The sequence below is a fragment of the Podarcis cretensis genome (genome assembly GCF_951804945.1).
Source record: "Podarcis cretensis genome assembly, chromosome: 1".
NCBI classification, from domain to species: Eukaryota; Metazoa; Chordata; class Lepidosauria; order Squamata; family Lacertidae; genus Podarcis; species Podarcis cretensis.
In genome coordinates, this window is record NC_137170.1 from 119,812,553 (window position 1) to 119,840,240 (window position 27,688).

The 27,688-nt window shown below is 42.1% G+C and overlaps 1 protein-coding gene across 1 annotated transcript in view; it reads left to right on the plus strand.

Moving 5' to 3' along the window:
* LOC307220097 (dynein axonemal heavy chain 11-like) overlaps positions 1–27,688 on the plus strand; it is a gene marked incomplete at its 5' end in the record, with an annotated part of 229,278 nt that overhangs the window by 185,100 nt on the left and 16,490 nt on the right. The window contains 13 exons of the mRNA XM_079983734.1: positions 177–299; positions 1,523–1,727; positions 2,908–3,072; positions 5,524–5,664; positions 5,763–5,933; positions 10,837–10,959; positions 11,063–11,256; positions 11,434–11,582; positions 16,175–16,302; positions 16,938–17,165; positions 18,333–18,524; positions 18,889–19,008; positions 26,476–26,718. Coding sequence (XP_079839860.1) covers positions 177–299; positions 1,523–1,727; positions 2,908–3,072; positions 5,524–5,664; positions 5,763–5,933; positions 10,837–10,959; positions 11,063–11,256; positions 11,434–11,582; positions 16,175–16,302; positions 16,938–17,165; positions 18,333–18,524; positions 18,889–19,008; positions 26,476–26,718 — 2,182 coding nt within the window. The remainder of the gene's footprint in view (positions 1–176; positions 300–1,522; positions 1,728–2,907; positions 3,073–5,523; positions 5,665–5,762; positions 5,934–10,836; positions 10,960–11,062; positions 11,257–11,433; positions 11,583–16,174; positions 16,303–16,937; positions 17,166–18,332; positions 18,525–18,888; positions 19,009–26,475; positions 26,719–27,688) is intronic.

Sequence of the window (27,688 nt, forward strand, 5' to 3'; positions counted from 1 at the left end):
ACACACACACACACACACACACACTCAAAGAACCAGAGTTTGATCTAAATAACTGGTGAAAATCCCTTAACTCTCTTAATGCTCTTCCTTGTATCTTTTCCTTAGTCCCTTTGCTCTCCCTAAATCTATCTCTCTCTCTCTCTCTCTCTCTCTCTCTCTCTCTCTCTCTTTTGCAGGTATGTCGATGTGATAGAAGAAGCTATTGTTGCTGGAGACCCTGTTTTAATAGAAAACCTGGAGGAGACCATTGATCCTGTTCTTGACCCTCTGCTTGGAAGGCACATGCTCAAAAAAGGAAGGTGAAGATGTGTGTGTTTATGCATGCAATTTAACTTGGGATGCGATGGAAATTTGATTCAGTTTACATTTAAAGGCAGATTTCCTAATCTGCACTTTCTGGAACAGATTGAAACCCAGCCATACTTTAAAATTTGCACTCTTCCAGATTTTGTGCCTTCGTTCTCTAGCAAACTAATGTAGGAAGGAAATGCATATGAATTGTTAAAGTGTGCATATAAGTGCATGTACCTAGTGGAATGAACATGCAGAAATGCATTAAGGGGAGAAGTTGATTTGCAAAAATATGTATATTAGACAAAACTGCAAACAGAAAAACTGAAAGAAATTTTCCTTCTGCTCCTGTAAAGAATGGATCCAAACTAAGTTAGTAGCACTTAGTTCCCACTGCAATCAACCTTGTTTATTGAGCATTCATCCCGATTTGCATGTTTATACACCTTCTCATTTATCACTCATTGATTCCACACTTTTCAGTACATTTCCTCCTCACTTTCCTGTCCACAACAATTTTCTTTCTTTCTTAAAGTGGATTTACTTGGGTGACAGAGCATTTTAATCCACTTTAATTGCACAAATTAAATTTTGGGAAAGAATTTGCAGCCATAAATAATACTGATATTCCTAGCCCTAAAAGTTAGCTCCAATTACTGCAGCTGTGAATATCTCTACTGGGCAGCTAAACCAAGAAACAAGGTTTATCTGAGTCTGGTTGTCCACAATCCCAGACGATAATGCTTCCAACCTTTTTCACTTTGTAGCCTTAATTTCCCACCTACATCCAAATCTTGTTTGTGGGTTTGGTTGCCTGCTGGGTCTATCTTGTCTGAATAGCATCTTCACACTAGCTGAACCCTCTTTATGCTGACTATTGATCTACTGTTAAGTCAGACTTGAAATGAAAAAAGCTATCTTTAATTTCTTGCTGCCCTGGGAGCATTTGATTTCAGTGTGGGAGTCTGTGGCCTGTTGAGACCTATTGCATTGCGGTTGCAATTCTGAATTTGAATGAATGCTAAAATCTTTATGATTTCAACTGGAGCGAATGCTACAGGTTTTTCCTTGCCTTAATTTTTCCATTTCTTCTCCTGCATGTTTTTTTTTATTTTCTCAGAAATACAGCTATAACTTGCAGTGTTTCCCAGAGTTGCCAGTGTGAAAGGCCTACCCCTCATTACTGTTTGCAAAATCGGAGCGTTTTTCTAGCATGTTTTTCCTTTTGCAGGTATATTAGAGTAGGAGATAAGGAGTGTAAATTTCACCCTAAATTCTGGCTCATCCTCCACACCAAACTTGCCAATCCCCATTATAAACCAGAAATCCAGGCTCAGACCACATTAATCAACTTTACTGTCACACGAGATGGTTTAGAAGATCAACTCTTGGCAGATGTTGTCAACGTGGAAAGACCTGATCTGGAACACTGTAAGGTTTGTATATCACCTCATTTAGATGATCGTGTGTCGTTTGAATGGACCAAGATACGAACAAGCCAAGATATGATCCTCCTTTCATTTGAGTGAGCAAACAAACAAACAGAGAAGTCTTCTGTTAGCTATAGTTTATGATTCATCGAAACCAAGAAACTATGGTTAGCAGTTCTGGAGTAGTCCAGTATATAAACCTATGATTTGAAGCTGGCTTAATAACCTGGCTTGTTCTGAAGATGTTAGCCATAGCTTCCTACTGTCTCGGATGATAGGTCATGTAATATATCTTGGTTTATTTGTTCCTTCCACCAAAAGAAGAGAGGAGTGGTTTTGTGCATGCCAGTGTGCCTATCTTCCTGTCCATACTCACAGTTGAGTGTTCAGGTAGCTAGGTGTTCCAATATAAAAAGTGCTTCTTTTCAGTCAGCTTTCACTGCATTTTAAAAAAAAAAAATGATTGCTGTATTGATTTGCATCAATTGCTTGCTTGGATCACACTTGAAACATTTCCCCTACCAGGCAATGAAATTTTCTTTGTGAAATTAACAAAGGGTTTATCAACTTCCTTCTCCCATTCATGCAGAATTTTCTTATACAGTGGTACCTTGGTTTAAGAACAGCTTAGTTTATGAACAACTTGGATTAAGAACACTGCAAACCTGGAAGGAGGTGTTTTGGCTTGTGAACTTTGCCTTGCAATCAGAACATGTTGAGTGTGTTCCATTTGTAAATTGAGTCCCCTGCTGCTATGAGAAAGCATTCCTTTGTTTAAGAACGCTTTGGTTTAAGAATGGACTTCCGGAACAGATTAAGTTCGTAAACCAAGGTACCACTGTACTGGCGACACCACAGCAGTCGCAGAAGTAATTATTCTTAACAGCAAAACATAAATCTGGATGCCCAGCTCATATTTATTGGGGTGGATATGGTAAAGTTTAGACCTGCTATTTTACTAATTTTTGTCTTGTTTTAAGTCTGCATAATAATATTCAGAATAAAGATTACACTTTTACACATTTCACTTTTTTGTTATCAACCCATTGCTCAATTATTAAACCCTATAAATGGGGGATATAATAAAGTCTTGGGAAATCAGCAAGTTTTAAAGTTCAGCGATGCATACTTCCTGTATTAATGGTGCTTGGATTATAGGTTTGCAACCTTACCATTTTCATTTCAGTCTGAACTCACAAAGCAGCAGAATTATTTTAAAATTGAGTTGAAAATGCTTGAAGATGAATTACTGACACGCCTTTCAGCAGCCGAGAGTAATTTCCTTGGGGATACCCTTTTGGTAGAGAGACTGGAAACAACAAAACACACAGCGGCAGAAATAGAAATTAAGGTAAAATGATCAGTATGAAGTAATCACAGCCTACAACAACCATAGTCACGGAACAACACAAAAGCAACTTTAAAATATATATGTAAAGTCATTATAACATTTTCCCCCTCAACCTACTTACACAATTCTTAATGTTTTCTATTGGGATTTAATGAAAGTTGTAATCTGCCGTAATTACATTTATATAATCTATAGCATAGAATGTATATACCACTGTGTTGTAAAATTCCTGTGCAAATTATACAGTGATCACTTACAAATGAGTAAGCTTTAGTCAGAGGGAAATATTTTACTGCATTCTAAACAAAAGCTATAAAACAAAGGGGATTTAGGCGAAGTGTCGACTCTTTCCATTCTTTTTTTACACTGCATGTATAACTTTCAGTTGGAAATCAAATGTACTTTGGGTTCCTTTGTTTATCAGAAATATTACCTGTTAACACTATTTCTCAGGAGCCTAAGTTCCCCACCCCCTCCAAGCTACAATTAAACTGAGACCATGCATTACAATAAAAAATAAAAAATGTTTGCTGTTGCTAGACAATAAACTTGGCATACTAAGTAAAAACACAAGAGTTGTGGGGGGGGGAATAAAAGATTACAGTGGTACCTCGGGTTACATACACTTCAGGTTACATACGCTTCAGGTTACAGACTCCACTAACCCAGAAATAGTGCTTCAGGTTGAGAACTTTGCTTCAGGATGGGAACAGAAATTGTTCTCCAGCGGCACGGCAGCAGCTGAGGCCCCATTAGCTAAAGTGGTGCTTCAGGTTAAGAACAGTTTCAGGTTAAGTACAGACCTCCGGAACAAATTAAGTACTTAACCCGAGGTACCACTGTATTGGAACCAAATGCAGGTGAAGAGAATGTCTTCAGTTTCTGGCTCTCATTAAAACTGTCAACACCAACAGTGATTGTGTGCCAACAAGGGCAGGGAAGACACTACAAAATGAGGGGCTGCAGGTGAACATGAAAGCAGTAAAAGTGTGATTCTACTACTATGGTTTGAAATTAATTTCAGTCATTCTGATGCACATCAGTGAATATTTGGTGCTGTCAGAATACGTAAGAATAGCAACATGGTTAAGAAACCACTGCATTTTTTAAAAAGTTGGCAACCACTTTGAATCACATCTCTTTCTACCAGTGTCATGCAATTGCCGTTTACAAGCAATTATCAATAATAAATTTGACATAAAAGTGGCAGTGTGCTATATCTAGAAATGGAATGTCCTATATATGGCTTTTATTAGGGTTGGGTTCTTGTGTAACAATATATGGTTGCAGCCCTCTGCGTGCCCAAGGAATTTGCTTTTATGTAATTATGTGAGCAAAATAAATATTATAAGTCCAACCTTGTACTTCCCTATCACATCTAAGGATATAGTATCAGCTGGTCTAAATTGGAACTTGGGCCTCCTTGAATAATAATAATAAATAATAATAATAATAATTATTATTATTATTATTATTATTATTATTATACCCTACCCATCTGACTGGGTTGCTTCCAACATATACAGAAACATAATAAAACATTAAACTTTAAAAAACTTCCCTATACAAGGCTGCCTTTAGATGTCCTTGGCTTGGGAGTTGCATAACTTCATACCCACCAGAATTTTTCTGATGAAAATAGGGACGTCCTACCATACCTTCCAACATTTATCTGATCGAAATAGGGACGTCCTAAAGGAGCGGTTCTCAACCTGTGGGTCCCCAGATGTTGTTGGACTACAACTCCCATCATCCCTGAGCTCTGGCCTTGCTAGCTAGGGGTGATGGGAGTTGTGGTCCAACAACATCTGGGGACCCACAGGTTGAGAAAGGCTGTCTTAAAGAAAAGCGGGATATTCTGAGATAAAATCAGAAACTGGGATGGCTTCTCTAAATCCGGGACTGTCGCTGAAAAATTGGGATACTTGGAGGGTCTAACCTAGTCAGACCTACTACTAACTCCTTCCCTTCCCTTCCCTTCCCTTCCCTTCCCTTCCCTTCCCTTCCCCTCCCCTCCCCTCCCCTCCCCTCCCCTGTCTTCTTCCTTCCCAACAGATTCTCCTACAGCGGTTCTCTTGACACGTTTCTCCATGTGTGTTGCTCTCTCAAATAACTGCATTAATTCTTTGCTCATACCAAAATCCTTTACTTCCACTATGTTCTCTTCTACCTTGGACATTACTCTGAAAAATAGTACTCTATTTCTCTTGTCTTCCAAACGCCACCCAGTCAGTTGTTTTTAACCTATAGGTTCAAAGGAGTGCAGTAGAAAATGATATCACTCATTGTTCTGAATTCTGGGGTGCCAGCTACACCCCTTGCCTTCATACTTGTTGTCCCCTCCTCAGTACCAGCAAGTTCTGAGTTTCATCATATTAACTATCTGATGATTTGTAGGGTTTTGGGGTGAGTGTGTTTTTTTAACCACAACCAACTGGTTGTATTTTCCAGGTTATGGAAGCCAACATCAATGAAGTCAAGATCAACGAGGCCCGTGAACATTACCGCCCAGTAGCAGCAAGAGCCTCGCTTCTCTACTTCCTCATGGATGAGCTGAAGAAAATCAATCCAATGTATCAGTTCTCACTCAAGGTTACTATTCAGGAAGAAATCAATATGTTGTTTTTTTGTGCCGCTGTTTTAATCTAGCATCACTATTGGCTTACAAGCTTGTCTGTCTCCCCTCACAGGCATTTAATGTCGTATTTCACAAAGCGGTGCAACGAGCAGAACCTTCCAACAATGTGAAAGAGAGGGTCAACAACCTGATCGACTGTGTAACCTACTCTACTTTTATTTATATCAGTCGCGGGCTATTTGAGAGAGACAAGCTTACTGTCACGGCCCAAGTAGCTTTCCAGGTACGCTGGTTTTCTTAGGCAGCGTGCAGACAATAGAAGAAGTTAGAGCCAGTGTCGTCCATGCTGAGATGAAGGGATGGATCTGTGGTCCTCTAAATGTTGTTGGCCTCCAAGTCCCATCAACCCAGCTAGCATGGATGGTGGTCATGGGATTTGTAGTCCAGGTGCTTTTGAAGGGGCCCATTTCCCCATCCCTGGTGCACATGGCTATTTTGGAATGTATTTCAATGTTTCAGGTGTCAACCTGATCCCAAGCCTTTTAAGAGTATAGGGCAGGGGTCAGCAGCCTTTTTCAGCCGTGGGCCGGTCCACCGTCCCTCAGACCATGTGGAGGGCCGGACTATTGGGGAGGGGGAATGACACATTCTACTCATGTAAAAACACCAGGCAGGCCCCACAAATAACCCAGAGGTGCATTTTTAATAAAAGGACACATTCTACTCATGTAAAATACACTGATTCCCGGACTGTCCGCAGGCCGGATTGAGAAGGCTATTGGCCAGCCCCTGGGCCTTAGGTTGCCTACCCCTGGTGTAGGGTGTCTCGTGAAGGTTACCCAGTACTGCTAGCCATATAGGGCAACAAATCTTCTATCTCCTTCACACCAGTGCATTGACTTACCTCACTGAGCCAGTGTGGTGTAGTGGTTAAGAGCGGTAGACTCGTAATCTGGTGAGCCGGGTTCGCTTCCCCGCTCCTCCACATGCAGCTGCTGGGTGACCTTGGTCCAGCCACACTTCTCTGAAGTTTCTCAGCCTCACTCACCTCACAGAGTGTTTGTTGTGGGGGAGGAAGGGAAAGGAAAATGTTAGCCGCTTTGAGACTCCTCAGGGTAGTGATAAAGCAGGATATCAAATCCAAACACTTCTTACCTTAACTAAGGTACCTGTCAGCATTTCTGCTTCTCACACACTTTGGACAGTAAAATCTTTTTGTGCTCAAGGCTGCTATTCAGGCTTATTTCTATCATGGGCCCTGGTCTCCCGACCAAAGTTTTTTTCCACAGCTTTTGGGGTGATCACCTTCACCATGCATGCAGAGAAGTCGTCCCGTCCCCCCCAATTGAGCTCACTAACAGTAAACAAACACATTTATGAGATTTAGGCCCACATCAGCACAGCTATACCTCACCGCCATGGGGCTCGCAGAATCAGAGTTACGCAACACAGAGAACTTTTGCAAGTTAGGAAGCATAATGCCTCCTCCTTTTTGGCCGTGCTGCATCTGCTATTGTTGTGCACTGAATAAATTTGGACCTGCTTTCCATATATATTTTTCTGTAGCACGGAGGCAGCTGATCCCAGCCCTTTTATTGCGTATTATTTATCTTTTGACCAGAAAGCTAGCTAATGCTCATAGATGTCTTAGATCATGCTATAATCTTTCCCCCTTCTATTATCTAATACTGAATATAAATCAAACACATGCCATGTTAAGGTTAGGAACAGATGGCACTTCTGTTACACGAAGAAGAAATGAGGGTGAAAGAGCAAGAAATTTGGTGGGGAACCTAAAAAAAAAAACTTCCCTTTTTAGCTTACCAGGATCCATTGTGTCACCCTCTTGTTATTACACTTAGCTGCAACTCTGTATTGTTATAGAAGAGATGTTACAAGCTGAAGAAAAAGATGCTGCCCTTAAAATCCTTTGCTGGGTTTTCGCAGGGTTTCTTTGCATCCCAACAAAACAGCAGTATTAGAAAATGCCAGCAAAGTATTACAATCAAAATCCTCCCCACTTCCTCAGACAGATTTAACTGCAGTCCTATAATGAGAAGGGTGCCTTCCTTTAAAAATAATAATAATTTAAACATGCTTATCTGTGTGCCTGGGATAATAAAGCTGTCTCGAGAGAGTCCCTTTAGAACCCTGAGATTAACGCTAGAAAGGAGCTTTTACTGAAATTCCTTCAAGGCCACTCAAATATTCAGTGTTTGCTGCTCACAAAATATTTGCTGTTTATGTCTCATTCTTTCTCTCCAGCTTTCCTTCTCCCCTCAAAACATTTTAAAGGAAACGACTGGTGTTGTTTTTTTAAAGAAACAGCAATTCCCTCACCCATGCTCAGTGTACACCTTCCGTACTGGCCACCACAGCCCTTCCCGCAAATGGCTTGTGTCATGATAGATTTGAATTCGGAGATGAAAGCAACAGTACTCTGAATAGTCTAATTTGTTTGAAGGAAATAAAGCTCTTGTAAGGCATTCCCAAGAGGATCCTCCTCCCTGCGACTGTTTTTTTCCCTCCTCTTCTTTTTCCTTTTTGAAGCAGTGTGTAATCTGGTGCATTTCAAAAGCGAAGCATCTCCTATTCAGAAGTAGCTGCGGAAGTCTTGCTTGCTTTTCCCGGGAACAATAAAATTCGTCATAAATGCCCCTGTGCCCCTTCCATGTCCCCATTCCATTTGTTTCAAAGGGCAGGTGCACTCAGCAGCCAATCATCGCATTCCGTTCATTTTCCATTTTGATTGCTGGCATTTGTGCAGCTACTTTGACTCTCCTCAACATGTTCCAAAAGTATGTTGCAAATGTTGATGCAGAAATGATGTTACCCTTTCATGGAGCACTTTTTGAAAATGAACAAACCACCGAAGAGCATTTAGGAGGCTGGTCTTGCTTTGTAATCATGGAGAGTTGCCACCACCAGAAACTTTTGCTTGCTTTGAATAATTCTTCAAAATGCTGCAGTCAGAAAAAGAAAAGAAAAGAAAAGAAAGTTCTTGAACTGAGCTATAAATACAGAAGATAAAGCGAGAAAGCACCAATGCAAACTTAGAAGAAACCTCTAAATGATTAGAGAGAACTGGAGACCTCTAAATGCATGATGTCATTATTATTATTATTATTATTATCATCATTTTCAAATTGGATCATCCTTGGCACCGTAAAGACAAAACACTCCATGCTCTGTAGCTCCCCAGATACTCTCAAATCGCATTGCAAAAGAATATTTAGATGGTGTAGGGCACAAAATATATTTTGTGGTAACACTGAAGAAGATTTTATTTGAAATATATTGGGCCTAATGAATAATATTCTCCACACCTAGAGCTTTGCTGAGCTATAATAATACCTTTATTGTCATTGTACAACCTGTCTTTCTGTCCTTTTTATAGTACCCCAAAGCGTCACATTGGCTTTAGCCAGTGAGGTCCAATAAGAACGGCTCTTTTTCTTTACGGATGCCTTACCTACATTCCAGCATATTTACAAGGATGCTCCCTCATCCCTTCTTCTATACTCTCAATACAATGCATCAGTCTATAACAGGCATAGGCAAACTTGTCCCTCCAGACCACTGGTCCTGTTAGCTAGGGATGATGGGAGTTGTAGTCCCAAAACATCTGGAGGGCCGAGTTTGCCTATGCCTGGTCTGAAATGTGGCCACGCTAGGAAGACTGGGTTCTGCTCTTCTCGCTGTATCTCAAGGATGATATTGCCGAATGGGAAAAGTTTAAGAAAATGCAAGCAAAATTATCACGGGTCTGGAACAACTCCTCTGTGAAGAAGGCTCGGAACAAATGGGACTTTCCAATTTAGAAAAAAAGAAAGGATGTTGGTTTGTAAAATTATGCATTGTTTAGAGAAAGTAGGCAAAAGGATGTTTTTCTCCTGCTTTTTCTCGTGATATTAGAACTCAGGATTATCCAATGAATCTGAATGTTGGGAGATTCCGGATGGATGAAAGGAGGCGTTTCTTCACCCAATGCATAGTTAGACTATGGTGTTCACTCCCACAAGATGTTGGGATGTGGTAATAATGGGTAGTACAAGTGGGGAGAGTGCTGGGAGCTAATTATGTCCTGCTTTTTATGGGCTTCCCATTGACATCTGACCAGCCACTGTGAAAACAGTAGGCTGGACTAGATTAACCTTGGCCTGATCCTGCAGAGTTCTTTTTAAATTCTTAACCCACAGGCTTATGAGTCAACACTATTCCCTCACCTATCTTCTCGTAAATTCCTTACATCACCTGATCTTTAAAATAAGCCTTTGCCCGAACGATAATACAATCCTGCTTTACCTCTGTTTTCTGTTCCGTCCTCTGAGGATCATGCCAGGAATCAGTCACGTCTTCTTGCAAGACTGGTATTTTTAAAAATAAATGACCAAGGGTGGGGAAAACTAGGGTGTTATGTACTGAGTTGAATAGGATCCAAAATGCAGCAGTCTGATTAGTCCTAGAACAATAGGATTCAGAATGCAGCAGTCTGATTGGTCCACAGGAGCCACCCAATCCAGCTCCAGGTGGAAGGGAATCCACAACCTGACTGGCCTACAGGAGAATCCTGGAATTAGCCAATCATGTGGGGCCCATTGTGTAAATAATGTATATAAGGCAGACATTCTGGGGGAACTTCCATTCCTCCTCACCACTATGAGCTGAATAAAGAGCATGAGATCCACTTTCAACTCCGAGTATATTTCACATACTGAGGCCATGGAGTGGGGTGAAGCAGTACCTTTAACCCTTGGTTCCCACTGTGGCAGAATCGGAATCCCCCCTGCGGCAAGTGCCTATTATACGTAGTGGAAGGGAAGTTCCCATAGGCTTGGGTAGATTTCCATTGGGACCACAGCAGGGACAAAGGATTAATGTTTTCTCCTTTCCTCCATGCTAGCCTTCCCATTGTACATCAGCTATTCATTAAAAAAAAAAAAATCAGCCACTCAAGGGCTAAAGATGTGAATAATGTTGTATCTGAGGCCAATTTTATATGGTACTTTGCCTAGCATGGAAACAATTAAGCAACATAGATAAAATATAGTACGTAGCACACTTCTGAGATGCTTGGAGATACTTGAGAAGCTTCACGTCCATTTTAAACTGGCCTCCCCCCCCCCAATGTTTTCTCTGACTTAAAAAAAAAAGCCCCAAAAACTTTTCTCATTATTTGTTTTTAGCTCTTGCTTATGAATAAGGAGATTGATGCCCGTGACCTAGATTTCCTTCTGAGATTTAATATTGACCACAGTTATAACAGCCCTTTGGATTTCCTCTCCAATTCCACCTGGAGCGCAATTAAGGTGCAGTATGCATGCAACTCGAAATATTTTGCATATTTTGAAGGGTGGGAGAGCTTTGCCAGTGTTTTTACAAAAACACTCAATGCCTTTGGCTCTCATTTAGACAATGAGCTTCATGGAAGAATTTCGTGGCTTGGATAAAGACATAGAAGGATCTCCAAAACGATGGAAAAAAGTGGTGGAGTCAGAATGTCCCGAGAAAGAGAAGTTCCCACAAGAATGGAAGACCAAAAGTTCCCTCCAGAAACTGATTATGATGAGAGCCTTGAGGCCAGATCGGATGACGTACGCTGTCAGGTTAGATTATGCATACTAACTGTTAGAATGCATTAGGAGCAGATCTGTGGGCTGGGCTTGATTTTGAGCAAAGGCAAGACATGATGAAATGCTGTGCTGTTGAGAGAATGTCTTTCTTTATAGCTTGGAAATGCTATTTTCCCCCGAGGCATGATTAGCTGCAACTCCTCATTGCAGGAACTTCGTTGAGGAGAAACTTGGGAGCAAATATGTGGAGGGACGTAAGACTGACTTTGCAAAATTGTTTCAAGAGAGCGGGCCTGCTCTGCCAATAATTTTCATTTTATCTCCCGGAGTTGACCCCCTGAAAGATGTGGAATCTTTAGGTAAGGCTGTTTATTTTCATTTGTTAAGCGAACATCTTTATTACTGTGTGAGAACTTGGGACTACTGGCTCTGTTACAGCAGCACCACAGAAAAGCAAACTTTCATAACAGTGTAGGAACATAGGAAGTTGCCTTGCACTGAGTCCGACCGCTGAGTCCATCTAGCTTAGCATTGTCCTCGTTGGCTAGCACTCCAGGGTTTCAAGCAAGAACTGTTTTCTAGCCTTACCTAGAGACGGCGGGTACCAAACTGAGACTTTCTGCATTTACCCCAACACTAGCTATGCGCCACTACTGCTGCCTCCACCACTCCTGCAATGGTTTTATGGGGTGGGGGATACATTTACTGGGACAGAGCCATGGCCAGTCTCAGCTCTCTGGGATCTCAAATCCTCACTTGTCCATGAAGCTCACTGGGTGACCTTGGCCCAGGCACCATCTCTTAGCCTAACCTACCTTAGCCATACCTAGCCAGTGTGGTGTAGTGGTTAAGAGCGGTGGACTCGTAATCTGGGGAACCGGGTTCGCGTCTCCGCTCCTCCACATGCAGCTGCTGGGTGACCTTGGGCCAGTCACACTTCTTTGAAGTCTCTCAGCCCCACTCACCTCACAGAGTGTTTGTTGTGGGGGAGGAAGGGAAAAGAGAATTTTAGCCACTTTGAGACTCCTTCAGGTAGTGATAAAGCGGGATATCAAATCCGAAATGGTGAGGAGAACCATGTTGCTCCACCAGGCATGTCGCCTTGCCTCTGCCATTGACGGAGCCGGTGCCGCACAATTTATGTGAACAGGTTCTGCAGTGCGCACACGTGCTGTGCTCACATTGCCACAGAATATTGAGAAGCCCTGGCCCCTTCCTTGAAAATTTGGGGGACCCTTGACCCCCAGATGGCATCCAGCCCACACCTCAAAAATCCCCCCCATGGCACTCCGTGCACCACCCTAAGCTTCTTGGAAGATAAAGGTGGCATGTCAATGTAACTGATAAATAAAATAAATAATAATATTTGGGGGAAATTGCCTTGCAATAACCTGTGTGTTGTTAGGCAAAATTGCATGCAGACATGTATGTAAGGATAAATGTGCACTAAACGGCACTTGAGGACTAAAAAAATAATCTTGCCAGCCAGGGTTGAGAATGTGAAGAACTGAATATTGGAGAAATGAGAGAAACTGAAATGGTCAGATTCTCCCATCTCGATGGAAAGCTGATTTGGGTGTAGAGTCTCAGATTCAGACTGGAGGGGGATATGGGGGGGAGCATTTTTCAAGGAGCTATCAACATCAATAAGGGCAGGCGAAGGCAAACTCGGCCCTCCAGATGTTTTGGGACTACAACTCCCATCATCCCTAGCTAACAGGACCAGTGGTCAGGGATGATGGGAGTTGTAGTCCCAAAACACATAGAGGGCTGAGTTTGCCTATGCCTGAATAAGGGTGACAGCACTGCTCCTATGTAATGAAATTTTGAGACCTGATCTCTTTTTAAGCATAGTTCTGGGGGGGAAACCCTTCTTATCCATCCATATGGGTGTCAAGGTATTGCAGCAGAAATTGATGATAATCCTCCTGGCAGCCAGCATGAAGATATCCTGCGGCTGGAAGGCATCCTAAAAGCTGTCTTTGCAAAGCGGGCAGTCTTGCCTTCGTCACCTGGCACTGGCTGCATTTGAAGCTGCATGGTTTCCATTTATATCTTTTAAAAACGCTGGTGCTGATGGTAATAGACCACCATCTGCTCATGACTCGTTCTGGAAGGATGCAATAGCATAGCAGAGATTTGTACCCGCATAAACCTGATGTCTTGTCAGTGCTGGTTTGCACTTTCAAAGGTGCACAAGTTATGTCTTTATGCCAATCACCTACAGAATGCAAATGCTGTATTTGTTGTGGGTAGTGTTTATGGTTTATATTTTAACATTTATTTGGTTTTTGTTGTTGTTGTTGTTTTTTAAAGCACATTAAAATATTTGATGTTTGCACTAAATTTGCTTTTCTTTACCTATAATGCAGTTTTGTACAAACAGGATACCTTCCTTGATTTTAGTTTTGCATAATTTAGGCACTTACCTTAGTGTACCGGCAACCACAATGGGGCTTACTTCTAAGGAGGCATGTATAGGATTGCAATGTTAGATAGACGTCGATATTTAAATTTGCCATGCAGAACGTATAAGTTTGGCCTTGTACATTAACACCATTTATTTCCATGGTTTTCACTGTGCACACAGTGATCTTGTATCCATAGGAGCATGCCCTCACTTCAGTGTGTTGGAGAAGGCAACACATATGTACTTTTTATTTTTATTTTTTTTTTAAGTAATTTTTATTGCATTTTTCACAAAAAAGAACAAAAAAGCAAATTTTCACAAACATTACAAAAAGAAAAATTTTCACAAACATTACAAAAGAAAAGAAAACATAGACAAAAAAAAAAGAAAAGAAAAAAGGAGATTTTAACATATAAACACAAAAAAAAAAAAAAAAATCCCTCACTTTCCAATTATATAACCTTCAAAACCTTATTTTCCTTACTTCCACCCGCCTCCCGATCCTGTATTCTATGTAATAATTAGTTCAGCAAGCTCAATCTTTGTTCATTTTGATTCTTGATCCCTCCCTTTGTGCTCTTATTTAACTCAGTCACTAGAACCCCTTCTTTCCTTTTCAATGTCCTCAACATTCAAAGATTTTACAGTGTTTTTGTAGATAGACTTTAAACTTCTTCCAGTCCTCTTCCACCTGCTCTTCTCCTTGATCTCGAATTCTGCCGGTCATTTCAGCCAGTTCCATATAGTCTATTACTTGCATCTGCCATTCTTCCAGAGTGGGTAGATCTTGTGTCTTCCAATACTTTGCGATGAGTATTCTTGCTGCTGCTGTAGCGTACATAAAGAAAGTTCTATCCTTCTTTGGCACCAATTGGCCGACCATGCCCAGAAGAAAGGCCTCTGGTTTCTTCAAGAAGGTATACTTAAATACCTTTTTCAGTTCATTATATATCATCTCCCAGAAAGCCTTGATCCTTGGGCACGTCCACCAAAGGTGAAAGAATGTCCCTTCAGTTTCTTTGCATTTCCAACATTTATTATCGGGCAAATGGTAGATTTTTGCAAGTTTGACTGGGGTCATGTACCACCTATATATCATTTTCATAATATTCTCTCTTAAGGCATTACATGCCGTGAATTTCATACCGGTGGTCCACAACTGTTCCCAGTCAACAAACATAATGTTATGACCAACGTCTTGTGCCCATTTTATCATAGCAGATTTTACCGTTTCATCCTCAGTATTCCACTTCAACAGCAAGTTATACATTCTTGATAATATCTTAGCATTGGGTTCTAACAATTCTGTTTCCAACTTTGATTTTTCCACCTGGAAACCAATTTTCCTGTCCAAATGATAGGCCTCTCTTATTTGAAAATAATGTAACCAATCTCGCACCTTATCCTTAAGTTTCTCATAGCTTTGCAATTTTATTTTATCTCCCTCCTGCTCCAGAATTTCCCAATATTTTGGCCAGTTAGATTCCATATTAAGCTTTTTTAAGGCCTTTGCTTCCATAGGTGAGAGCCACCTAGGGGTTTTATTTTCCAATAAATCTTTGTATTTCATCCAGACATTAAACAATATGTACTTTTTAAAATCCTTATGAAGTCTAAGTAGTTGTCTTATGCTACTAAGGCAGGCCATTGGTCTGTTGAAGTATTATCTACTTCAGAGATTTCTGGGCTCCAGCCACCATGACCAATGATCAAGCATAATGGGGAGTTGTATTCCAATGGTCTCTGAAGGGCATCATGAGGTTTACTCAGGCCACAACCCTCTACAGTCTGAGAGGAACCAGGGACTGAACCTTGGACCTTTTTGCGTGTAAATCACTGAACTATGGACCCTGCTCTTTCTCAAAGTGATATCTGAAGGTGTTTCTCCATCCCCATCGTTCAGTCCGGACACTGAGGTCCAACTCTGAGGGCCTTCTAGTGGTTCCCTCCCTGCGAGAAGTGAGGTTACAGGGAACCAGGCAGAGGGCCTTCTCGGTAGTGGCGTCCACCTGTGAACTGGCCGCCAATCAGATGTCAAACTGATAAACAACTATTTGACTTTTAGAAGACATCTGAAGGCAGCCATCAGTTCAGGGAAGTTGTTAATGCTTGATGTTTTATTGTGTTTTTAAATATTTTGTTGGGAGCCACCCAGTCAGATGGGCAGCATAATAATAATAATAATAATAATAATAATAATAATAATAATAATACATCTTGTATAATCGTGTCATCATGTTACTGTGTCCAGCAACAAGCAAAAGGCTGAGCCTTCTGACGTTTAGAAATTAGAAAATTGTGGCGTTAACATAGAAGAAGCGAGAGAGGATGCAATCTGTCACCAATTGAACTCGATCGGAAACACTCCTGTGGGTTGTGGGAAGCATGGATTACAACAGACCTGTGTGTGCACGCGCACACAGAGAGCGTCTTAGAATAAGGGGTGGGGGTTTAGTTACATTCTCCTCTGTGCAACATAATATTTTTTTCCAAAAAGCACATGCTCTCTCGCATTTCCTGGGGCTGCATTGTTCTGTTTAGGGAGCAAGCTTGGCTTTACCATTGATTCGGGGAAGCTTCAGAACGTGTCTCTGGGTCAAGGGCAGGAGGTCATAGCTGAGATGGCTCTGGAAAAGGCATCGAAAGAAGGGCACTGGGTTATCCTCCAAGTAAGTCTAATCCCTTCATTGCACCGATTTTGCAATATAGTGCTGTCCATTGGTTTAAAAATAATGTATGCACAGCTCAGATTGTAGCAGCTTCCTCTTAAGGCTCTTCTCCAAACAAGGGCACATGGCTGGGGAGGGAACTTATCACTTAACCTTTAGGTGTGTATATTTGCATAGCCTATAGTAGCATTAATTTCAGTATTAATAATAATAATAATAATAATTAAAATACAAGCAACTGCAGCAACTGCTTTGTGTGGCAGGGAGAGTTATCAAGATACTTTCTCTAACATTCCCTATCTGATTTACTAATTTATTATCTTTATATATATACACACACACACACACACACACACACACACACACACACTCCCTTAGTTAATATATGTGTAGAAGAATGTATTGTTACTCTTTATAATCAGATGAATAGAGACAAACAGAGAAGATTGCGGTCATTATTGTGCTAAATAGACGGATTTGAGGTCTTGTGGTGGGGTGGGTTTCTTTCATTATTTTTTTAGTACCCTCAAAATATTGTGCTTCGGCAAACTGCTTTGTTTGGCTCGTTATCAATAAAATGTTTCATATTTCAAATCAATAGCTCACTGGGAAGCCTCTTTTCTTCTTCCCTGTAGAATATTCATCTTGTTGCAAAGTGGCTTGACACATTAGAGGAATTACTAGAGAAGCACAGTGAAGGAAGTCACTCAGCCTATCGTGTTTATATGAGTGTTGAACCTGCCCCCACCCCCAAAGAGCATGTAATTCCACAGGGAATCTTGGAAAACTCTATTAAAATAACCAATGAGCCACCAACCGGGATGCTGGCTAATCTTCACGCTGCATTGGATAATTTTGACCAGGCAAGTAAAAATATCACTTGAATGGATCAGCCACACAAAAATTAGATTATTAAACATATTATTTTGAAACCACATGATTGTTGAAGAGAGCTGCTGCAGTTTATAAAATGGAGTATACCCTCACTCTCCTCAATAGTGTTGGAAAACCTAGATTGACAAATTTATTTACAAAAATAGTTCTCTGGCATAAATGCATGCATATACCTACTGTACTTATGCATATAAGTACTGCCATTGGTCTAAGCTGCTTTTGAAAAATTATTCTTTGCAAGGTGGGCTATACTATTTGTGCAATGTTTTGTAAATTACTGGTACTCTGTTGCTGAGACTGTAGCAGCAGCTTGACATAGTTTATTTGAATTCACAGTAGAGACCTTGACAGAAAATATCCGACCATGAAAACTATATGAAGAAATAAAGCTTGGGCTGCTCATATATATATATGGTTCTTTTTCCTTCTTGGGAACTTCCACGCAGGACCAGTCTAGATAGTTAGCCTTGGTGAAGACTTGGCGTTTTCATCCCCAGAAAAGTTTTTGAGTTTCTGCTGAAATGAGGCTGCATTTTAATGTTGTATTTTAATCTTGTTTTTTAAGTTGTATTTCAATCAATTGTTTTATATCTGGTGTTAGCCACCCTGAGCCCGGTCTTGGCTGGGGAGGGCGGGGTATAAATAAAATTTATTATTATTGTTATTATTATTTTCTTTTGGCATTAAAATATCAACGTATAGACAAGCCAAACAACGCAACGCACACTTGAGTCACCAGCAGCAGCTAACTGGCATTTCCTTCGAGATGTTAGACCAGGGTAGTTGACCTACAGATTTTGTTATAACTGTACCAATTGCTGAATTTATTTTTCTGAAATGGCTATTCTTCTTTTTAAGGGTTTTCAGGGTTGAAGAGATTTCCTTAGCTATATTTTGTGCTCGCATGTTAACATTTAAGTAGGCTTTTTGGGAAAAAGTGAAATCGTTGCTGCGTGTGTGAGAGAGAGAAAATGCCATGATCTATAAACTAAAAGAGCAAATATTTTGTGCCTGTCGTCTGTCAGTAAAGTCATTCAGGTCCATTCTTTCAGCTGTCAGAAATGTGTTGTCTATGCCCTGGCACAAGAAGAGGCGGGGAAGAAGAAACATTCATCTATCTGCTTTCTTTTGTGCAGAATATTCTTGACCAGTGTACCCGTGAGCAGGAATTTAAGGCGATTCTCTTTCCACTCTGCTACTTCCACGCCTGTGTGGCTGAGCGGCGGAAATTCGGACCTCAGGGCTGGAACAGGAAATACCCTTTCAACAACGGGGACCTTACAATTTCGGTCCACGTTCTGTACAATTACCTAGAAGGGAACTCACAGGTAGGGTGGCATTTAATCAAACCCACTTAAGAATCATCCCTTTGGTTAACTCTTGTCCCCCCCCTGCACCTATGCAGTGCTCAGGTGGCTATTGTCTATGTTGCAATGTGGTTTTTAAGGACAATTAGCACATCGTATGCCTTCCGTGAGCGTGGCAAACAGAATGCTGGCAGTTTCGTGACATATTGTTCTGAATCTGGCGACTGAGACGGATTTGGTCTTCGCTGAGGAAGGCAGTTGTGGCACTAACTCAAGTCTGCTTTCTGCCTTCGCAGTTTGGTTTGTGTGCCTTCTTGTTTCCTCGCTTTAACATCTTGAGTATGTTTAAAGAAAAGAAAAAAATCCCCACCTTATTGGTCCTCAGGTACCCTGGGAAGATCTACGTTACTTGTTTGGAGAGATTATGTATGGCGGTCATATTACAGACGATTGGGATAGGCGGCTGTGCTGTACTTACCTGGAAGAATATATGCAGCCCTATCAGGTAATAAGAGCTTTAGGATTGCACAATGCGTTTCCTGAGTTAGAGCTCCCCCTACTGGAAGCAGATGCTTTCCCCCCCCCCCTCCCCAAAGTATGTATACTCTTTGCTTAATCACTGCATTGATCAAAGAATATCTTCCTCCTCATCCTTATTTATGACGGTAGACAAACAAGGGTGATAATGTGCAAATTTAGGTTCCTCGCAGTATCTGACACTCAAAACAAATCTGCTTTGTAATTTTACACCAGCGCTAAAAGCAAAGTTACTTTGCAATGTTTGTTTACCATTCATTTATTTTACTGTGTAGTGAAAGAATAGCTTTTCCTACTGTAGCATAACATTCACCTATATATTGTAGCACTCCTGCTAACATCTGAAATAACCCTGTATTTTAGACTGGTCATTTTATGAGCTGTCCATTAATTAAACATTGGTCCGTCCGTCCCCCAACCTAGATAATATCTCAGGACATGAAACAGGAATGCCTAGCTCTTCCCTGTTCACATAATTCCAAACTGCAATGATCAGCTGATTGCTCCGTTGTGATCACAGAGACATAATTACATTATTATATGGAAGCAAGCATATAAAGGGATATTGTCATTATTAATTATCATCTCAACTGATCAGTTCTTAGGTTTCAGCTTTGCTGGAGACTAGTAATCAAAGCATCACCGTTCTGAACCTAAAAAAATGGAATCACTCCGTGCTTTTGCACCAAGGTCTAGGAGTCAGGTTTCTCTTCAAATTAGTGCACTCTTTCTTTTTTTTACCTACCTTATGATGGGGTGCTTCATTCCTGTACTGTAGTTTCTTTTGCTTTCAAGCACTGAGGATTAACAGACTTCGATTTAAATTCTGGAGAAACATTGCCATCCCCTCCACAACCTCAGATAAGGTGACAGGTAATTTTATTGTGCAAGATGCCTTACATTTTTTCATGGTAGAAAAAGTCCCGATCTCTCGATCAAATCTTGCAAAGACGGGGGGCAGTTAATTTCCTTCGATAATATTGCATCAAAATCTTCTGTTTCGTTATTTTAATCTAGAACAATTTATGCTCTAATGGCATTTCTTGGCCTCGTGGCCCTAAGGTTCCGATCCAATGTATTGTCTACATGGCATTGCTGGGAAGAAGAAAATGTATAATTTGGATCATTTACTTATTGTAAAATGATGTGAAAAAAATTCATTCTTAGCCCCTTGTTTTTGTTTCTGGCCGTAAGAAAAGAAAAGAAAGAATACCTGTGATGAAAGCAAAACATGTTCTAGCCACAGAATATGTGCAGTCTCACATCACTTCGTATAGTCATGGTTTCTCCCAAAGAATCCTGGGAACTGCAGTATGTGGAGGTCGCTGGGAGTTATTAAGATGTCTCTATTCCCACCCCACCCCCACAGCTCACAGAGTTCCCTGGAAAGAGGCGTTGATTGTTAAATCACTCTGAGAATTATGCCATACAAATGTCAGAGAGAGAGAAAGAGAGAGAGCACCCAATAGTGCCTATTCTGCTTATGCAATAGTAGTAAACAGCCTCGGTCCAGTATACCTGAAGGAGTGTCTCCACCTCCATCGTTCTGCCCGGACACTGAGGTCCAGCGCCGAGGGCCTTTTGGCGGTTCCCTCGCTGTGAGAAGCCAAGTTACAGGGAACCAGGCAGAGGGCCTTCTCGGTAGTGGCGCCCGCCCTGTGGAACGCCCTCCCACCAGATATCAAAGAGAAAAATAACTACCAAACTTTTCAAAGACATCCAGCCCTGTTTAGGGAAGCTTTTAATGTTTAATGGGTTATTGTATTTTAGTGTTTTGTTGGAAGCCGCCCAGAGTGGCTGGGGGGGGACCCAGCCACATGGCGGGGTATAAATAAATTATTATTATTATTATTATTATTATTATTATTATTATTATTATTATTAGTTCCTCTTCCTCTCCTCCCATTTGCAACCCCCCAGGTACCCCTCAAATGTGCTGCCCTGGGGGAGAGGAAATCCCCCTGACTGCGTGGAAGACCACTCATGCAATGTTGGCTTCCCCTCAAAATTATTCATAAAATGGTTACTTTTTCTAAAAACACCAAATGGTGGATTTTTGAAAAATATTGCAACCCCTTTTTCTTTTTTCTGTGACTCTGATTCAAATAAGCACACACTCCTCTTGGCTGGGGCTGGAGGTGGGGGGAGATGGACGTGTGCCTTCATCTTGGATGCTGTGCCTAATTAGAGTGCCCAGTTACACATTGCCAAAAATGAAGGACTGCATCACCAAAAGGGACAAAATTTGCAAGAAATTTGCACGTGCTAATTTCTATTTCTATTTCAAATAGACAATACTTTCAAATAGAGGGCAAGCAGGACACCTGGACACCCTATGTCTGTTTGGGTTCTCAAGGCAAGCTTAGCAGGGTTGCCATTTTCCACTCCAGCTTCACTAGAACTCTGGGTAAAAAAAAGAAGAAACCACATTCTTCTAAACATCCAAGGGAGCAACCAATCTGTCGCTGGTGATATACAGTGGTACCTCAGGTTACATACGTTTCAGGTTACAGACTCCACTAACCCAGAAATATTACCTCTGGTTAAGAACTTTGCTTCAGGATGAGAACAGAAATTGTGCAGCAGCGGTGCAGCAGCGGCAGCAGGAGGCCCCATTAGCTAAAGTGGTGCTTCAGGTTAAGAACAGTTTCAGGTTAAGAACGGACCTCCAGAGCGAATTACATTCTTAACTTGAGGTACCACTGTACTGACTAATTCAGGAGTTGGCAACCTAAGGCCCATGGGCCACAAGCGGCCCACGGGGGTCGTTTAACCGGCCCACGAGCCACCCCCGAACCGAGTCAGACACTCGGCGAGTCCCCACGTGCTGCACTAAACCGGCACAGCGCGGCACGGGGACTCGCTTCCGCGGCACCAGAAATTGCATCTGCACAGACGCAGACGCCAGAAATCGCGGGCACACACACTCGCGATCCGGCCCACGGAGGGATCTCTGCTGGAGTGAACCGGCCCCGGCGAGGTAAACCTTGCTGACCCCTGGACTAATTCTTAAAGCTATATGCTAACAAGTAGGGCATCGTATCAACTATCACCTTTCCTTGTGTAACGGAGTCCTGCTTTCACAATATACCTGCTTCTTTATCCGATATCCATTTATATTCCTTAAGATTTACCGAACATTCCTTATTATTCATATGCTGCCAACTACTTACTTACTTACTTACTTACTTAATTACTTACTTATTTATTTATTTATACATACACACCCCGCCCATCTGGCTGAGTTTCCCCAGCCACTCTGGGCGGCTCCCAATCAAGTGTTAAAAACAATACAGCATTAAATATTAAAAACTTCCCTAAACAGGGCTGCCTTCAGATGTCTTTTAAAGATAGGATAGCTGCTTATTTCCTTGACATCTGATGGGAGGGTGTTCCACAGGGCGGGCGCCACTACCGAGAAGGCCCTCTGTCTGGTTCCCTGTAACCTCACTTCTCTCAATGAGGGAACCGCCAGAAGGCCCTTGGTGCTGGATTTCAGTGTCCGGGCTGAACAATGGAGGTGGAGACGCTCCTTCAGGTATACTGGACCGAGGCCGTTTAGGGCTTCAAAGGTCAGCACCAACACTTTGAATTGTGCTCGGGAACGTACTGGGAGCCAATGCAGTACTAAAGCCAGGTTGTTTAAGGAAGACATTCATGTGTTAGAACACTTCCAGTGGTAGATATGCCTAAGTTATAAACCTGAGAGTTTCCCCGAAAGCATCAGCTGCAAGAATGAAAGTTGGAAGCAATGGGTTTGGGATTTTAACACACTTTGTTTTAATTTCATCCTTTTAAAAAATAAGTGTTTTTTTTAGAAACGGAGAAGTTTAAACACTTGAATGAAAACCAAAATGCACAACCCTCTAATAGAAGTCCTACATTTTGGCAGGTGCTTATTAATAATGTTTTCTCTTTTTAAAAAATATATTTTTATTAAGCTTTACATAACAAGTTTAAATTCAAGCACATCGTTCACCTCCTCATTTAGGAATCCCTGAATCCCTTGACTTCTCTCCACCTTTCCATGGTGTCCATTATCAATCTTTTTCCCCCCATCTGCTTATCTTATTTTCTCTGATTTGTTAAAAAAACTAAAATACCGGTAATCCATTTCCCCATAGTTTTTCATACATTATAAGCAGTACTCGTTTTTAGTTGTTTACAGTGTACTCTTAAGTACATTATAATTTTTCCCATTCCTTCTTAAAAAAATTCTTTTCCTGGTTTCTGATTTTTCCAGTCAGTTTCCCCATTTCGGCCTAGTCCATCATCTTCATCAGCCATTCCTCTCTGGTTGGAACTTTATCTTCTTTCCATCTCTGGGCCAGTAATATCCTCGTTGCTGTCGTCGCGTACATGAATAGTCGTTTCTGCTTCCTTGGAATCTCTGTGCCTAGAATGCCTAACAAAAAAAGCCTCTGGTTTTTTTCACAAATGTAATTTTAAACATTTCCCCCTCAACTCGTTGTAAATCATTTCCCAGAATGCTTTAGTTATCTTGAACGTCCACCACATAATAATGTTTTCTCGTTGCAGCTAAAGGGAGCTCCAGTGCTTCAGCTCAACCTAGGAAGCTCAGGTCCCAGCATTTTCTACTTGACGCACACTTTCTAGGCTTTCCCGCTTGCCCTTTCCCCTTTTCCCCAGGGAAAATTCACTCTTTAACTCTAAATCATCTGCAAAATACCTGATTGCTGTTTGCACCAATTGAGCCACCAATAAGCTGTTTTCCCCAGGGGGGGGAAGCAGCAGGACAAGAGCAAGAGTGGGTCAGCCTTAAGTGAGGGGACTTAATAAAATCCAAAAGCCACACCCCCAGCTCCCCACAAATCACGGTCCTCCCATAGCCTTCTAAAAGCAATAGTTAAGGGGACTGTCGCAATAAGTAAGTATACAACGCCCTAACCCATACCCTGTCTGCGACTGTCTGGATGTGGGGGAGTGGTGGCAGGTTCTTCTAGGTTTCCTCTAGGAAAATCTCAGAAGAGGAAGGCTCTGAGCCAGGGATGTGGTGGTGGGACACAGAAGACACATCAGAGGATGGAGGCAGCAGGAGAACAGTTGGAGGCTGAACAAGCAACAGGCTTGAGTGAGAGAGAGGAAGAAGAGGCAGAAAGCACTGCAAACGGAGGATAGGCAGCTGAGGAGGAGGTGTGGTGGGCTGCCAAAGCTGCAACGGGTTCACAGGAGCCTGCTGGTCCTACTGTATCCTCCTCCCTTGTTTTCAAGGGCATGTAGCAAAGCAAAGAGCGCAGGGGGGCCCTCCCCAACGGAGTTTAAGATTGCTGGGGAAACAGCCGGACAGAGAGGAGACTTAGGGGGAAGTGAGAGGCGCAGATGGTCAGTTCTGGCAGCTGCTTTACAGTTTCTCTGTTTGTGTTCCTTGAATAAAGAGTAAACTTTACTGCTGACCTGCAGCAGAACCGGTTCTGAAATACTCTCTGTCCCAGGCCGTCTTTAGCAGATGGGGTGCCGGGGTGCAAATAACTGCCCAGTGCCCCCAAATTACCACGGATAGTGTTGGGGTGGCCATAGCTGCACACTGCCAGCCATCTGGGGGGGTGCAACTCTCCCCAATGCCGCTGTGCCCCTCTCAAGCCTTCTCGGGAGGAAAGCAATCCCCGCAGAGGCTTGGGAGGGAAGCTGCGAGCCCGCCAGCCATATGGTCGCCAGGGTGAACTGGCAGGCGTGCAGGGAAAGGGGAGGCTACTGGCAAAGCCGCGCAGCTCCCCCACTTGCTGGGGCGCCCCTGAGAGGCTGGTGCCCTGGTGCAACACACCACTAAGCCCTATGGAAAAGACGACTCTGCTCTGTCCCCACCCCACCCCCTGTAATTTGTGCATCTATGGGCTCATCCATACTTCCTTTTGTGCCATGTTTCAAGACACAGGTCCACACTTTAAAGTTCTTTGTCTGAATCCCTTTTTTTGTTTGCCTCTGGCGCTTCTCTGGCACAAAAGCTGAACTGCCATTTGTTCCAATTCTGCTTTAAAGAGCTGGTTTTCCTGGGAAGAGCAGCGGACCTATGCTTAGAAAGTGTGGTGCAAAAGGTAAGTGTGGACGACCCCCAGGTTGCTCTACAGCTGATTTGGGATTAAAACTGGAAGAGGACAAGTTGCCACCTTCCATGATGGCATTGCAGTTCTTGCTTTGAACTGTGTCATCTGTGCTGCTCCCGCAACAGACCCCTCTCTCTTGTTTGAGCAAGCAACTTTCAGTATTGGTATCGACTCGCACCAAGCGTATCTTGCGGACGTCAGGAATGCCTAATTAGCATGCCTGGCATTAGGATTTAACCCTCCATCTGAAAGCCACCAAATTTATTCTCAACCCACACAAACCTGGTGCTGTCTCATTTTTCAAGATTTCAGGTTGTTTCCATTTGAAATGCTGAACCACAGAAAGGAAGGTTAGAGAAAATTATCTTTGAGCAACGAACCCCACATTATTTTGAGGTTCCAGCATTTCCCGTTATCATTATCCTTCTTGTTATCATTACTGCTGCTGCTGTTGCCCACATTGCTGCGTTATTTTGGCAGGTTGATAATTATTTTACAACTGTGGGGACTCTGCCGTAATTTAGCATCCCACAGCAGCTTTTCGAAAGCATCAAATAGCATTGTGAATGTCAAGTCAATACAACCCGGCATAAATAAATAAATATCCTCCCACGTGCCTGTTGTTTTTAAACTTGAGCTTGTGCTAAATATTTGCTTAGTGGATTTTGAGATGCAGCTGAAGCAGAATTACTGAACCTTCGGCAGTGCATTAAACAATTGTCATACTGTTCCATAAAAGACCTTGTTTGGCTCACGGCAAGCCATTTGAAACAGAAATCATTATTATGAAACAGCAATTCTATTTTATTTTATGGGAGCAGATTGATTTGTCAAATAGACAATGCATGTATTTTGGTAATAAAAGAAGAAATCTTGCCTGTTTTATTTTAAAAATCCTTATGCCATTACACGCTTTCATTTCAATAGAAGATGGCATTTTCTAAAATGCTCCTGTAAATTGCTTCATTTAGTAAAATTGCCACGTGGAATAATAATGTTACACCAGAGAGCGGCACTTTGTAATTTGGAAGAAATAACATTTTTCTTTTTCTTTTTTTCTTTGCTTTTTTCGGGGGGAAAACCCCTCATCTCTTTAGTTCTAAATGAAATTTTCCTTTCTGTTATTTGCTAACAGGAGACTAACCTGTGTTTCAGCAAAATGCACTGGAATGTCAGCACCTGTGAGATATAAAAGAGCTAATTAAAATATCAAGCAAATGAGATCAGTATTCAACAATCTTCTAAAATGTTATAAAAGTCTTGTCATTCTCAGCAATGACTCCATAAACAGAACAATTTGATTTATACCTAGGCAAGCTCCTTATACTTGATAGCAGGGCATGATTAATGTGTGTTTGGGCTTTTTTTGATAGTTTGATCGGAAACTGGCCCTTGCTCCTGGCTTTGTAGTGCCTTCGAACCTGGATTACCAAGGTTACCACAAATATATTGATGAAATGCTTCCCCCCGAAAGCCCAGTCCATTACGGCCTCCATCCCAACGCAGAGATCGAATTCTTGACAGTGACTTCAGACAACCTGTTCCATTCTCTGGTTGAGCTACAATCCCAAGACTCCATCACTGGGGAAGGAGCATCACAGACCGTGGAAGAAAAGGTGAGCTTTTAAGCAACACCACCCACCCGTGGAAAAAGTAAGTGAAATAAACTTGGAGTCAAGAGTGGATTTCATGCTCTTTTTTCAGCTCATAGTGGTGAGGAGGAATGGAAGTTCCCCCAAAGTATCCGCTTTATATACACTATTTACACAATGGGCCCCACGTGATTGGCTAATTCTGGAATTCTCCTGTAGGCCAATCAGGTTGTGGATTCACTTCCATCTGGAGCTGGATTGGGTGGCTCCAGCAGACCAATCATACTGCTGCATTGTTCTAGAACCAATCAGACTACTGCATTCTGAATCCTATTGTTCTAGGACCAAACTGCTGCATTTTGGATCCTATTTTTCTGGGAGCAATCAGACTGCTGCATTTTGAATCCTATACAACTCAGTACATAACACCCCTCCCCTCTAAGTTCCAGTCCTGCCCGGGAGGTCGCATTCATAGATATATAAAAATGCCTGGGGAGGGAATAATATGAGGGCCGGGAAGGTGGGGTGGAGGGAGAGAGCTGCTGCTCACAATCATATCATAAAACAGGCCTTGAGCAAGTTAGGTATTTGCAGCAGCGGCCCTTGTGATAATTCATCGCGATGCCATTGCAGCAAATGCATGGAACTTCCCAGCACAACCAGCGTTGTACAAAAGCTCAGAGCACCTCCACAAGCTGATTGCAGGCTCTTCCCTCTCCCGTCTGCCCTGCCTGCTTTGGAAACTACCCCTAAAGCAGAATTCTGCCACTGAAGTGAATGGGGACCCACAAATTACACACCCACACCCACACCCACACCCACCCACCCACCCCCACCCACACACACACACACACAATGTTTGCATTTTAAGCCCTAAAAAAAAATCCTAAAGAGACCAGCTTCTGTTTATGGCCCACCTGGTATGATTACCTGAAATAGAGGACAGGTTATTGTTCTGTAGAATTATAGTTTTAATTTGTAAACAAAACAAAAA